Below are 14,870 nucleotides of genomic sequence, written 5' to 3' on the forward strand. Positions count from 1 at the left end.
GATCTCGTTGGAGCCTGATGAGGTTGATTGGGTGGAAGTGAGTTTTAACCAGAGCTGCAAAAATGCTGACGGCACTTGTACTGGAATTAAATTCAAATATGCTTGTCCAACCAAATGAACTGTTGTAAAGTAAATAATTAATAAAATGAAGCATGTGTGTTTGTTTTGTTTTCTTATATACTGAGAATTCATCCAAACTCTGAACAGCATTTAAAAATTAAAAGTTATAGTACAAAACCAAAGCAGAAATGAATTTTAAAAAGGCAGCAGTGTTTTGTACTATTGCTAATAATTGCTGGTTTTATGTTCTTCAGTTGAGGGAGCAAGTCTATGTGAATAAAGTAAAATAAAAATGAAGGTGTGAGATTTTTCATACAATCTTCCAATAACTTGCCGAAGTTGAAATGAGTGGTGCAAATTCAAAAATGTCACAAATTCATTTTGACTTTTTCTAAAACCAATTAGAAAAAGTCTAAATGAAGTTGGGGTCTTGAGAGGTGCCACTGAGGTCAGAAGATTGTCCTTGTGCAGGTTGTGAGTTCATGATGGTTGCGCCACAGAAGAGCAGAATAACTATAAACTTCTGTAGCCCTGAACTGTTGTAAACAAATTTATTCAGAAAGCATGGATATTAAAATGGCAAATTGAGTTTTTAAGTCCTAAAGAGCAGGAAGCACTCAGGAAATCCCCTGTGCTTTTAGGAAGTGAAGAAATTGATTTTATGGTTATGATTTTACTGCTAAAAATCAAAAATTAAAACAAACAAAGATACTTCAGACAAATTATCATCAAATGCACCATAAAATATTATTATAGTTAATTTAGAAAGCATGAAGTAATTTCATATTTCTGTATTATTTAGGTTTTCATCAATCCCCCTATTTATTGTTTAGTTCATTTTATTTTATTATTTATTTTCCTCCACTAAAACATTATTAATTAAATTTAAAAAAAAATACCTTAAGTAAATACTTATACAATCCAGCAATAAAAGCAAACAAAATAAATTATATCAGTTTTTTTTAATGCCTGCATTAATTTATTTTAATTTTTTTTTTTATAGCATATGCATTTATTGTGTCAAATTTTTTGTGCTTCTTAACCTTGGCCGTTTTGGTCTTCCGTATCGCACACAGAAGTTGTGGGAGATGCTGAGGTTTCTTTCTTTGAGGGGATAAAAAACACGGAGTTTGGTAAGTTATAAAACCTGATTTATAAACGTTGAACAGCAGCTGTTTGATGAGTAGCGTTTTAGAGTCTGGTTTCTCAAAGTGGATTCAAATGTCATTTATTAGTTACTTCGCTCTCTGCAGCCAGTGCGCTGTCTCCGCGTTGGTTCAACTGCAGCTGTTTCACTCAAATACAGAACAAGTGGGGTTTGTAAGGGACATTGAGCACATCTGAAGTGACATTTAAAGAGTGAGTAAGTGATAGCCCAGGACAGAAACATAATAATTTTGGAGGCTCTTTTAAAATAAAGCGACTAGGTTACATACGTTATAAATTTCTCAAGAGGTGTTCCCAGTCTCTCGCTGCCCTCTCCTCTCCTCCCTCGCCCCTCCCTGTTCCCTAGAAAAGGGAACAAACTGCCTCCGTGCTTCTGTCCCGCCTCCAGCTCTTCTTGTCCCGTCCGGGGAGCAGCGGCGCCTCACTCCCTCGCTGACCTGCTCTGTGCGGCATTTCAGGAGAAGATGAAAAGCAAAACGGGAGGATAAAAGTTCTTTTTCATGGAAAGAAACGCTCCGAATACAGGTATGTTTTTCTACCTTTGCCTTAAGACCCTATAATTAACAGACTTATCAGGTCCTTATTAACCAATTTAAAAAAACAAAAAACTTTAATTTGAAAAACTCAGCTTCACTTAAGTGTCTAGAATTCAACTGTTTAAAAATATCTACACAAAAATGTAGACGAGGGCTGGAAATCAGTTTGTAAAATGATATTTTTCTAGTGGTAATCCTGTACATGTGACAGCACCTCATGCCTCTCTGCTCTCTCAGTATAAGCCATTTCCTGTGTGTGCTGTATTGATCCCCCTCCCTCCTTCCGAAGACTAATGTATTCTACAAACAGTGCAGTCAAATGTGTCTTGATAGAAACCATCCATTTAAACGTTACAGTTAGTCTTCACTGGGGTATCCTTGTGGGCATTTTAGTTGTCATAAAAAAAAGACACAAAAAGTCTGCTAGAATGAACTGACTTCACTGTAAATGTCTTTTCAGGATCATGGGGTATGGGCAAATCCTCCACCGGCGAGGGGATGAGGAGGACCAGGTCCACCTCAATGTGGGAGGGGTACGGCATGAACTGGATCCTGATATGGTGCTCCGCTTTCCTCACACGCGTTTGGCTCGTCTGCTGTGCTGCCAGAGCGAGGCGGCAATCCTGGAGCTGTGTGACGACTACAGCCCGGCTGAGAAGGAGTACTACTTTGACAGGAATCCTCGGGTTTTCCTGTGCGTGCTTAACTTTTACCACACGGGACAAATCCACATGATGGAGGAGTTGTGCGTTTTTTCTTTCTGTCAAGAGATTGAGTACTGGGGTATCAAGGAGCTCCACCTCAGCCCCTGCTGCAGCAACTGGTACCACGAGAGGAAGGAGTACATCGAGGACAGAGACTGGGACATCAGGAGCGAAGACCAGCAGGAGCCGAGCTTCGACTCCTCGTTTGAGGAGCTCTCTGCTCTCGATAAAGACCTCGCCAAGTTCAAAGGGGCCTGGTGTGCAGAAATTCGCAGCTACATGTGGCTCAGACTGGAGGATCCGGGTCACTCGAGAGCCTCGAAGATCATTGCTGTGGCTTCCCTCAGCGTGGTGTTGACCTCCATCGTTGCCATGTGTGTTCACAGCATGCCAGAGTTTCAGCGTGTGGATGACAGTGACAGGCCCATCGAGGACCCCGTGCTCACTAGACTGGAGGCGGTTTGCATCGTCTGCTTCTCCGCAGAGTTCATAATCAGGTTAATTGTCGCGCCCTCCCGACGGAAGTTTCTCGGAAACCCCTTGAACATAATCGACGCCGCTTCGATTTTGCCGTTTTATGCCACTTTAGCTCTGGAGACCGCCGACGAGGATAGCGCAGAGGAGAACGAGGACATAGAAAACGTGGGGAAAGTGGTGCAGGTTCTGCGCCTCATGCGGATTCTCAGAATCCTCAAACTGGCTCGCCACTCCATCGGACTGCGAGCGCTGGGGGCCACCGTCCGCCACAGCTACCAGGAGGTGGGCCTGCTCCTTCTCTTCCTCTCAGTGGGAATCTCCATCTTTTCTGCTCTCATCTACTTCGCAGAGAAGGAAGAGGACACCGATTTGGGGACAATACCTTTAGGTTGGTGGTGGGCCACAATCACCATGACCACAGTCGGCTACGGGGACACCTGCCCCGTGACGGTGGCGGGGAAGATTGTGGCCACCGTGTGTATCATCTGTGGCCTGCTAGTGGTGGCTCTTCCCATCACCATCATCTTTAACAAGTTTTCAAAGTACTATCAAAGAAACAAAGCCATGGAGGGACAGTGCATCACCAAGCCCGAAAGACAAGACCCAGAACTCCCTCATTACAACATCAGGGAACTGTTAACGGGAAGCGTGTACCCCTTTATAGGAAGCATCGCCTTTAGGAACAGTGGGAGCAGCGGAGGGGACGATACGGACGCCTCCAGTCTCCAGGACATCGAGGTGTACGATAATGACGCTTGTGAAAATGGAGCAGCCAAATGAGATTCCTGCCATTTCACTGAGCATCACTCCCTTTATGACTGCGAGTCAGTCTCTGCCTCTCTGGGCAGAGTGCTCCATCACTGACCCTGCCTTCCTGCACTGTCTTCCCCCTGCAATTTGACAGAGAAATATTGTGGCCATGAAGTTTTTTCCCTCCTCTATCTCTCTCTCTCTCTCTCTCTCTCCCGCTCTCTGTCTACAGGGGAATAGCTGTGGCTGAAATATACAGCGTCGCTAAAACCGGGAAATCTAAAGGGAATTATCTCAACCTTGCTCAGAGGTTTGAAAGCCCATTTTCTGCTTGAGAAAACTGCAATGATGCATGTAGGAGGCCATAATGTTAATGTTTTTCAAAGTAATGTCCTTTATTGATTTCCTGCTTGCTGAAAAGTTCAGACAGAGAGTTTTCCAAATGCAAAAGTCTAGGATGACAACAGCACAGTTTGATGTTTAAAAATGGCGTTATAGATCTCAACGTTGGCTGCATGACCAAAAATAAGTGCATTTTGAAAGAGAGTAATAAAAATAGTAGAATTAGGCACAAAAATTGATGAAGAGAGGTGTCACATTCCTCTCAGAGCACCGTGGAAGTCGCTGATGTGCCGGGTTTTTATTTCGTTTTTGTTCGTTTTGGACAGTTCTGGCATCTCGGTGAAAGGGGAACTCATGTGGACATGAAATAAAACTCACAAGACAGGTGCTGCTCATTTGTGCCTGTTCAGATAAGCTTAAGATTCAGGCGTTTGCATTTATTTCTTCTCGCGAGTTTAAACTCACATCAGGTAATCAATGTGTCGAATTTAATTTTTGAGGAGTGCAACACTTTGAAAATGCAAAGAAACCTTCTTTTTTGTGGTATTCTTCAGCCTTATCTCTCCCTGAATGTATTGATCTCCTGTCCCCTGTTATAATTTCTGCTTGGATGGACGCTGCCCTACCAAACTTTTCTCTGCAGGCGTCTAAAGGTGCTCATGCAGCTGAACGGAAACAATTCAAACATGAATTTGATGGCGGTTGAGGAAAAAACATTTAAAAGCACCTTAAAAGGCTGCACGAGAAGCCGGTTTCTGTTCAAACACACAGACTAACTGAGGCTTAACCTGAACAGATAAACGCCATTACCGTCTGATTATTCCTTAGAAGTAACAAATGAGTTTCGATCACTTGGTTTCGTGTATCAGGTGTGCTCAGTAACCAGATTAGCATATTGCTTATTCCACACTTTGGGTTTATTGCCTTTGTCAGTTGCATTTTATTGTAATGACAGAACTGGCGCAGACACCTACTGATTATCAATAAATTTACATGCACAAGTGAAGAGCACAGTTGATGGCATACAGTACGTGACAGTGATTTTGCAGGCATGCATGCAGTGTGCATCCTTCCATAGGCACGACTGTCCGTATTTGTCAGGATATCTTTCTAAAAAACAAACAAACAAAACCATGTGAGGAGTCACCACATGAATAAAGGGAAATATTGGACGATTTCTGCTCTCCGTTCAATTCTTGTTTGAACTGCTCACACCTCATGCCCTTCACTGAGAGGTCACAGTTAAACATCATTCACGTTAAAGCCCCGAAGCATCCGCTGCAACAAAATGAAAGGAAGTAACGATCTCATACATTTGAGGCACTGTTAGAATAATGGTTACAATAAAATGGTAGTGCTGCTTTTCTGAAAGGTAGATTGCTGTGAATATTGCGCAGTGATAATAATAAGGCACAACACCTCTCAACAGAGTAAAATACTAAAGTCGAGGTTCCGTTATTCGGCCACGATACAATTTCTTATGACTTCTTGATGCAGACAAAAATAAACATCAAAAGAACACTAAAAGTTTTTGTAAAAAAGACTTTTTATACGACTGAAAAACCTGTACACACTCATATATGTCTTTACACTTAGTCGGTGAGGACAATATTTAATTGAAAACCAAATCTGTAATCTTTATTCAATGTATGTGTGAGCATGTATATCTCTGTATGTGTTAAGAAATCTGCCCCAGGACATTCAGCTGACAATGCAACACAGTTGGCAACAGATAACTGCACAGATATCTGTTCCTCACCATTACTCACAGCCCTGTGGCTTCTTGGGCTTTGGTTTTGAAGAGGGAAGTGGATTTCAATATCTTGTATAGGCTTCCTATATAGCCCATTTCCCATAGCAGGTGGTGTCTCTTATCTATTTATTAAGTTTGCACTGTAGCATGACAACAGTTGCACCTAGGTTCAAATGTTTAGTTGATGTTGCTCTTAGGTTGCACATATTTCTGCAAGCATTTCCATTTCCAGTCCTCAAATAATTCAAATATTACAGTTTTTTATTTTAGTGTAAATGCCTGGATGCCAGAAAGTTTCACAAGAAAGAACCGGCTGCCAGAAGCCAAACAGTTTATTATTCAGCACCTGTCTCATAACTGTTTGCAGATGCTTCCATTTTTTTATGCAGACCTTTATACTTCTGTATTACTATTTGGACTCCTTCCCTCAAAGGTCAACACAGTAAAGATAAACAGTTATAGAGACAGAGTGCAGTGGAGTCATGGCTTCTACTGGAGGAGAAAATTGCATGTGCTGGTAAAAATGATGGATACCTCAAAACTTCTGTGTGGTGAGATCAACTGGAATTAATTGTTTATAAGCTGAAAAATGAAGCCTTTCATGAGGTGACATCGGGTGATTTTCAGGTGGGATTCAGAGGGATTCTGATCTACTGGATTGCTACTGATTGTGTAGCAGAAAGCATTTTATCCTCAATAAGCCAAAAATGAAAATTTGTTAAAAGTGCCTTAGTTAACTACAGTAGTAATAATAGGTTTCATATATATAGTTGGATGTCAGCTAACTATATATGAAGGGTGTAAACAGAGTGGCAGCAATGTGGTGATGAGAAATTTCAATGAAATTCAGCAACTTATAGCAATGACAGACAAAACAACTGACCGACAGACTTAGTATAAGGTGGATATATCAGCCATCGGTTAGTGCAGACCTGTCATGAAGCCCTGACCTGAGTGCTTTAGATGTTTTGAAACCAAAGGATGGATTAATGAGCGCTAACCCTGGCTATTCCTCCTTTCTGACTCGTCATGATTTACAAAATGAACATCATGGTTTATTCAGTATGACCTGAAGGTAGCGACTGAGCCTGTAAAGTTATATCACAGAGCAAGAGAGCTGCAGACGTCTATACAAGTGGAAGTCTTTCTGCAATCAGAGCAGTTGAACTCTTCTGGCCATTGTTAGGTGGTTGCTCAGCAACGTGATGATAATACGTCGTGCATATTTCAAATTTTGTGGATATAAATTAGATGTTAGTGTTATGACTATAGTACATGCTTAGAAGCTACAAATGGGTCATTTTAGCCTGTTGGTTGGTGGTCGTTTATGCTGCCTATACTGTGAGGTGAGCTGGTGAAACTACTAGCACTGGGAGTAAGGAGAACCATTGATTGACATATGATGGCGTGCTGAACATTAGAGTTGAAGTTGATGTTCATTAGTGGCTTTATGATATATGATGATGAGCACTTTAAAAATGGACAGAGCTATAGGCTGACAACGCAAAACATATTTTTTAGCCTGTTAAAAGGTTTGTTTGGGGAGGGGGGGGGGGGGGTTTGGTTAGAATATGAGACCTCATTTCTGAAACTTGCGGCTCTCACTCTGTCTGTTTTGTTAGTTAATCTTCGGCTGTGATTCGATCCCTGCGTGCTCTAGTCGGTGTGCCAAAGTATTCTTGGGCAAGATACTGAACCCAATGCTTTCATTACATTGCGTGAATGCGTGTGAATGTTAGATAGAAAGCACTTAGGCATAGGGGGAAAGTGCTTGTATGAATATGTGTGTGTAAGTGGGTGAATAAGACATGTTGCATAGAGTCCTTTAAGTGATCAAGCAGGGTACAAAAAACTACAGAAGAAGCAGTCCATTTACCATTTACAGGAACAATCTATGGTGATCTGTTTTTCTCATGGAATCAAATAAATCAATACAACTTTATTTTGGTATTTAAATATGCCTACAGCTCATTTATTTTAAACCGCCTCGGCAGTTTTTTTATAACTGGCACTGCATCCAGCCATTAAGTAAACCTTGAATAGATGTAACTGTGTTACTTTCACTCCAGCAGAACTCTCTAACAGGTACTGAAATTCTCCACTGCATGTAAATGCATTTACTACAGGAACATGTCATTTTGCAGGACAGGGTGACGTTGGGCAGGGTGTTGCTGGTGTAAATAATAAATGCACTTACCTGTTAAGGTCACATCGAATGTGTCAGCAGAAATGTCACAGTGAGTTTCAGGGAGTTCCAGACTTTCCCGTTAGGCTTTTCTTTTTTTAATTTTAAATGAAACAACCACCTTCATTACATTAAGGCTGAAGTGAAACTGCTTACTACAATACTTCTGTTGGGCCAAAGAAAATCTTAATCCGAGTTAATGTAGAGTATTAAAGTACTGGGATAAAAGGTGTCACTGGACAATTGAACTCCTGTCAGAAACTCTGTGACTACTTTCATTAGCTGAAAAATAAAAGCAAATCAATAAAATGTATTTAAGGAGCTTCCCCCCCTCCTCTGGATTTATGTCCATAATCGCCAGTCAGCACTTTGATGTTAATTTGAAGTGAGTTGTTTGTGCGCAGTAGAGACAGTGATGTCTTTCAGCTGGCAGTGCTGTCAGGAGGGGATACTTCAGCAGTGTCTGGTGGACATTAATGTTAAACAAAAGTCACCGAAAAGAATGATGGAGGGCGGAAAGAAGCATTGCAGGCTTTCACACTTATCCATCTGTGTGGCTTCATTGTGTTTTGATATTTCAAAGAGAAAAACAGAAATCTACACTTGAAATATCTGACATTTGTTTTTAGGTATGAGTTTAAATCTGTATATTTAAAAACCCTCTGGGTCTATAACAGCATCTGTCAGTGAACCTCTCACATGAGGAAAAGGTCACTGCATGCAGTGATGAATGTGCAAGAGGCAAAGGGGACTTTTTATGTGGTGTGAAATTCTGCTGAGGCATGCTGCACCAGCCCACCATGCATTAAAGTTAGCCTAGTATAGAAGTGTTATAATATATATAACAGTGTTATAATATAAATAACAGTGAGTTAAGACTTAATGAAAGATGGTAGACGTGCATGTGGGCTCCAAATGAAAAAGAAAGTCCAGATTTGTAGATCCTAACATGTTCACAGGTGATGTCCTTAAAAAATTAAGTACATCCTGTAATTCAGTAGTTCATAGAACCACCTTTAACAGGAATAACTTGAAGTAATCATTTTCTGTATGATAATAACAAAACACGAGCTGCTTATTTGGCTGATATAAGTCCCAAAATACAAATACAAAACAGAGACAAAGAGATCCCCGAAATACAGAGTAACAAAATCCAGGTGGCTCATGAAACACACGAGGAAACAGTACAATGCAATAAAGAAAACAAATAAAAACTGAAGTTTTAAATACACATAGAAACACAGAGGGCAATCAGAGAGGAGTGGAAACACCTAGATAACAGAAAACAGCTAAAACTAATCGAAAACAGTGAGCTAGGGGAAGTAAAACTACATGACACAGTGACTGTCAAAATAAAACGGGAAGAGACGAATACTTAAAATTTTGTGGAAGACACTGGGACGACTATTAAAGTACAAGGGATCAAAAATATAAACAATATCAAACACTAACGGAAACCAGGTAAAAAAACAAAACAAACCATAGTAATAGGTGCCAGCTGAACTACCTCCAGATCAACACTAATAAAACCAAGGAGCTGGTGGTAGACTTCCACAGGCACAAACATCCTCCACTGCAACCACTGAACATCCAAGGTATGGACATTGATGCTGTGGACAGCTACAGGTACCTTGGTGTTCATCTGAACAACAAACTGGATTGGACTCATAATTCAGACGCCCTCTACAGGAAAGGGCAGAGGAGACTGTACCTGCTGCGGAGACTCAGGTCTTTTGGAGTGAAGGGCCCACTCCTGAAGACCTTCTATGGCTGTATCCCAATTCAGGGTCTGCAGCCCTAAAGTGCGCAGCCTCAACGATCCTCAAGGGCTGCGTACTTAAAGACCGCTAGGGCCGGAAGTGCGAGGCTTGTGAAATGGGACGGTCTAGCCTCTGTTGCGCTGCCCAGGTTGCCTAGCAACCATGATACTAACAGCTGGAAACGTTTCATACAGCATTGCTTGACAGAAATGAAGGAGGAAATCTTTTGTTCATTTGTTTGTTTGTTTCTACATGAGCTTTGATCATTCTCTGTAAGATTAAGCTCAGCTATTGAACGGCGTATATTTTAAAGTAAAGGCTTTAAAACCAAGTTAGTACAAACGTCACTAATGTCTCTAATGTCACTAATGTTCTTCGTTATTAAACATTTGCACATAAATAAGTGACGTAATATTCAGTACTTACTTAAAGTTTACTCTTCGGGCGGCAAAATTATCCACACCCACCGCTGCGCTATGCATTCTGGGATATGTTGGGCCACGAAGTCTACACCGCCACGTCCTTAAAATTCAGGGAAATGAAGGACGCATTTGAGGGCCGCATTTCGAGCAGCCTTCGAATTGGGACAGCCTTCGTCGTGTCGCTGTGACGTAATCGGCCTTAAAATGCGGCCTTTAAGGCTGCAGACCCTGAATTGGGATACAGCCTATGACTCTGTGGTGGCCTCAGCCATCTTTTATGATGTGGTCTGCTGGAGCGGCAACATCTCTGCCGGGGACAGGAAGAGACAGAACAGGCTGATCCACTCTGTTCTAGGATGCCCTCTGGAGGCTAAGCTGTCATCCCTGTTGGACAACATCTCCCACCCCATGCAGGAGACTCTGACAGCACTGAGCAGCTCCTTCAGTAGCAGGCTGCAGCACCCACGCTGTGGGACAGAGAGATTTCACAGGACTTTCCTTCCCACTGCTGTCAGACTCTACAACAAAGACTTTTGCAGCTGATCAAACACACACAAACTCACACATGTGCAATAAGACTAAGTGCAATAAGTGCAAAGTTGTATTTTTACTCAGTTGTATATAGCATTTGTATTCTATTTATATCCTATTGTATATATTTTATTTTATTTTGATGTATATATTATTTTATTTTATTATATTATATTCTGTACAGTTGTGTACAGTATATTATTATTATTGTATTCCAGTGTTCTCTAATTTTTGCTACATAACTTTGCACTGTCCACTTTCTGCTGTGACAAAACAAATTTCCCACGTGTGGGACTAAAAAAGGTTATCTTATCTTATCTTATCGTATCTTAAGAAGACTAAATATGGAGAAATTATTAAATTAAAGAAAAGCCTGAAAGTAAAAAACTAGAAAATTCTAAAGAAACTTTTCAGTGACCTGTTCCTGTAGGGATCTAACTGGATTCTAATCACGGCAGCAAAATGTCCCTCAAAGCATAAAAGAGCCACTGAATTTCCTCAGTGTAGGCGTCGAGGGTTCTTGCTTTCCCATTTGTCATCCCTTCTTTATTTTGTCACTTTACCAAAGTGCTGCTCGTAGCAAGGTTAACAATGACTTTACACTACAATTCACAGGAAAATAAAAGTAGTGCACAAACTGTAATCATTATGGTTGTAGCTATTAGATAAATTCATCAAGTTGCTATTATATTTCATGGTCCCAGGGCTTGTTCTTGTCTTCCAGAAACTTTTTTAATATTATTGATTGTTTTGTTGTAGTTATTCTAGTTCTGAGCTTGTTTTTCTATGATATAATTGTTTCTTGATTTTATTATTTTCTTCCTATCCCAACTGCCATAAGGCAACAGGTCGCCAGTTTGTCTTAGGGCTAACATAGAGAGACAGACAACCAGTCATACTCACAATTAAGAATCACCAGTTAACCTAACTCCGCTGTCTTTGGAAACCTTAGTATCAACCAGGCCAGTTGGTGGATTTGAATCCAAGATCTTCTTACCCTCCCTGACATTATGACATTATATATATATATTATATTAATGCACACAAATGGGGTCTTTTGTAGAGGTTAGGAGTCCTGTGGTAGGAATGTTAACTGTTGTGCAGCTAATATCAGTAAATTATTTATTCATATCGAGTCAGTTTAGTTATAAGCACATTAATAAACCTTATATAGTGACAAAATGCTCTGACAATGTGACAGAACATCCATTATGTCACGTTCCTGGGTCTGTTGACCCAGCGTTTTAAGTTTTAGTTTATTTGGATGTTTATGTTTATGTTTAACTTCTTTAGGTTAGCTAATCTTATTTGTTTATTAGATTCCCATTTGTCTTTTCTACCCCTGTATTTAAGTTTCCCTCACCTTTTATGTGTTTCATGCTGCGTGTCTTATGCTGTCAAGTTTGTGTTGTCATGTCTGCATTCCATTCTGTTTCCTGTTTTATTGTGAAATTCCCTGTCCTATGTGCAGTGTGTCTAGTTTTGCTTCCCCTTGTCTCATTAGGTCTGATTTGTCCCAGCTGTGTTCCCACCTGTTCCCAATCCCCTCATTATCTCTCGGTGTACTTAAGTCCTCTGTCCTCCTTTGCTTAGTGTCATGTCGTCTGTTGTCCTTTGTGCCACGGTTCCATGGTCCCACATCAGGTTTCATGTTTTGGGTCTTTTTTATGTTTACCTTCAGTTTCCCCAGTTTAGGTTATTTTTTAAGCTTCACCTCTGCCTTTTGTTTTGTAATGTTTTTACCAGCCTTAATAAACGGCTCGCTTTCTGTTAACATTCAAGTTTTGTTCCACGTTCCTTGGTGTCTGCATTTTGGGTCCTCTTCGTCACTCTATACAGTCTACCTCCTCCAGACTGTGACACATTCATCCATGCATTATCTTATCTGACCCATCTAAAGTGTTAAAATAGTCAACAAAAATAGTTTTTATATTGATCTTACATTAATTTTGTGTCTCTCATATAAAGGTCTTACACCTGTTGTACCTTATATAAAAATTCAAGCCAAGCTTTAGTTTCCAAAGCTTTATAAATTGTGCCAAAAGATGGGCTACATAGGGGGAAAGGGGTTTTATTTCTGGTCCTCCATATTCATTCAATGTTCTATCAAACAGCTTAAATTTCAAATTGCAGGTTTATGTTGGCTGATTTAGCCAAAAGTGATCTGTAATACATTTGATTACACTCTCATACATGAATTTTTTTAATTTGAATGGGAGTGTACTAAAAGAAATTAAAATTTAAGAAAAACAATTGCAGTGATAAACCATGTCCCAAATTTACAACGAATTATCCACTTAGGTTGTTACTGGCCTTCTAAAACCGAGGAACAGCTCTTCACAAACTGGATTCACTGATACATTTCTGCATTTACTGACGAAAACATTACGTTTAAATCTGTTTAAGAACATTTGTAATTGGTAGTGTTTACTAACAAAAAATCAGCTTGAAGACTGTTTACCCTGCAGGTCGATGGCCAATTATAAAAATCTATATTGGGAAAGAGATATTAGAGAGGCAAAGCTGAGGTGGTTGGGACATGTGCAGAGGAGAGATGGTGAATACATTGGAGAAAGAGTGTTGACGATGGAGCTGCTAGGCAGGAGTAAAAGAGAAAGACCACAAGTGGACATGCAGAGAGGGATGGAGTGAAAGCCAGCGATAGGATGAAATGGAGGCAGGTGATCCACCGTGGCGAGAGAAGCCGAGAGAAGAAGAATTCGGCGGTATAGTTTAATGCAGTAACTTGGGCAACAACACCATAATGAGCCAACTCTAAAATAAATATATAACTTTAATGTTTCCACATTTGTGAAATGTTAATGAGCCGGAACATGATTTTGTCAAGTGAGAAATGAAGAGAGAAGTAGAAGAGTTTTTTTTCTTTTTCAGTTCCTCGTGTGAATCAGAAACTGCAGAGACGACAGCTTGGAGAAACTGTTTTAATACTTCCATTAGCCCTTGCACTTAAATGTATATATAATGTTTTGATCAATCATTACATAGTACAGCCAGCCACAGAGTACAGCCACATCACATTCACTCTGCGGCAGCAGTGGTTTCTGCTAAGGTCACAGAAACAATTTTGTTTATATTTCTCTCCTGCTTTTCCCCTCTTGTGCAGGGATACTGAGACTGAGTGAAAGTTGTTATTATGTAAGTCTATAATCATTTATTACACTGACAGAGGTTTAGTTTTTAACACCAAGACCCATAAATCTTCAGCAGTTTATTCAAAAAACAACTGAGGGTTTTTTTTTATTTTTTTTTATCTTCAGTTACATAAATAACCATAGTTTCCTAAAACCACTTAATTCCAGAGTTAGAAAACCTTTATTGTAAACCACAAAAACAAACATTTTTACTTGATTATTATTTAAAGAGTTTCCATAGCATGTCTCTTTTCCATCTTTTATTATAAATTTATTAGTCACTGAAGGAAACCGTTTCCAGGGCCTACTCCGTGGATCGGCTTCCTCCGAGGCGTGGACGTCTATCACCAGAGAATGTACCTTCACCTATCAGCAGAGAATGTCCCTTAGTCTGTAACACAGTCAAATATATTCTCAAGTAATATTCAAGCATGCCATTCAGCGTGTTAGTACGAGCTCGGGAGCAGCTTGGGAGAACAAGAAAACAGAGACTGCTTTAGATTGTCTTCCCAAAGTGACTCAACTTTATTCACAAGTACAACAGTTTATATAGAGGGTAAAATTCATGAGACAGCAGATTTATCAGTTTAAACCAGTACAGACCAAGATAAGGGAGCGTCTTCCTGCCCTTGGGTGAAGAAGCATCCTTTGTGTAGTTTATTAGTTCAGCTACAATTGTGATTATCTCAGCGACATATTTTCAAGGCACAAAACGAAGAGTTCTTACATTAGCGAAATCTGAAACAAACCATTTGGCCTTCAACAGGCGTCTAAAAGATTAAGAAACTAATGTAGCTGAGGGAGTGATCTCTGTGGTATTTCAACCTTGTACCAGCCTGTGATTCTCACACATCAATTCTTGGGTCAAAGAGAAAAATAACTAAAACAAAGGGGCCTTATTGAATGACAGAGTTTTCCTGTATAATGTCACTATAAAACAATATCCAGTAAATGCTACCATGGTACTAAAATACCTAACAGTTCCCCTCTTTTATTATTTTTTTAAATAATAACTCAAATAGAAAGGAAAA

The 14,870-nt window shown here is 40.1% G+C and overlaps 1 protein-coding gene across 5 annotated transcripts; it reads left to right on the top strand.

Moving 5' to 3' along the window:
- Positions 1-65: 65 nt before the first annotated feature.
- kcns3b (potassium voltage-gated channel, delayed-rectifier, subfamily S, member 3b) lies at positions 66-5,354 on the top strand. Of its 5 annotated transcripts, XM_082505146.1 has the most exons (4): positions 66-129; positions 1,137-1,419; positions 1,574-1,752; positions 2,224-5,354. In XM_082505146.1, the coding sequence occupies exon 4, from the start codon at positions 2,228-2,230 to the stop codon at positions 3,722-3,724; it is 1,497 nt and encodes a 498-aa protein (XP_082361272.1). In that variant the 5' UTR covers positions 66-129; positions 1,137-1,419; positions 1,574-1,752; positions 2,224-2,227; the 3' UTR covers positions 3,725-5,354. The 5 variants fall into 5 exon arrangements, with proteins under 5 accessions (XP_082361272.1, XP_082361269.1, XP_082361270.1 ...); XM_082505143.1 differs by having other exon boundaries at positions 1,137-1,752; XM_082505144.1 differs by lacking the exon at positions 66-129 and having other exon boundaries at positions 1,121-1,193; positions 1,616-1,752.
- Positions 5,355-14,870: the final 9,516 nt, after the last annotated feature.

This window comes from Aulonocara stuartgranti, assembly GCF_965226115.1.
Source record: "Aulonocara stuartgranti genome assembly, chromosome: 15".
NCBI classification, from domain to species: domain Eukaryota; kingdom Metazoa; phylum Chordata; class Actinopteri; order Cichliformes; family Cichlidae; genus Aulonocara; species Aulonocara stuartgranti.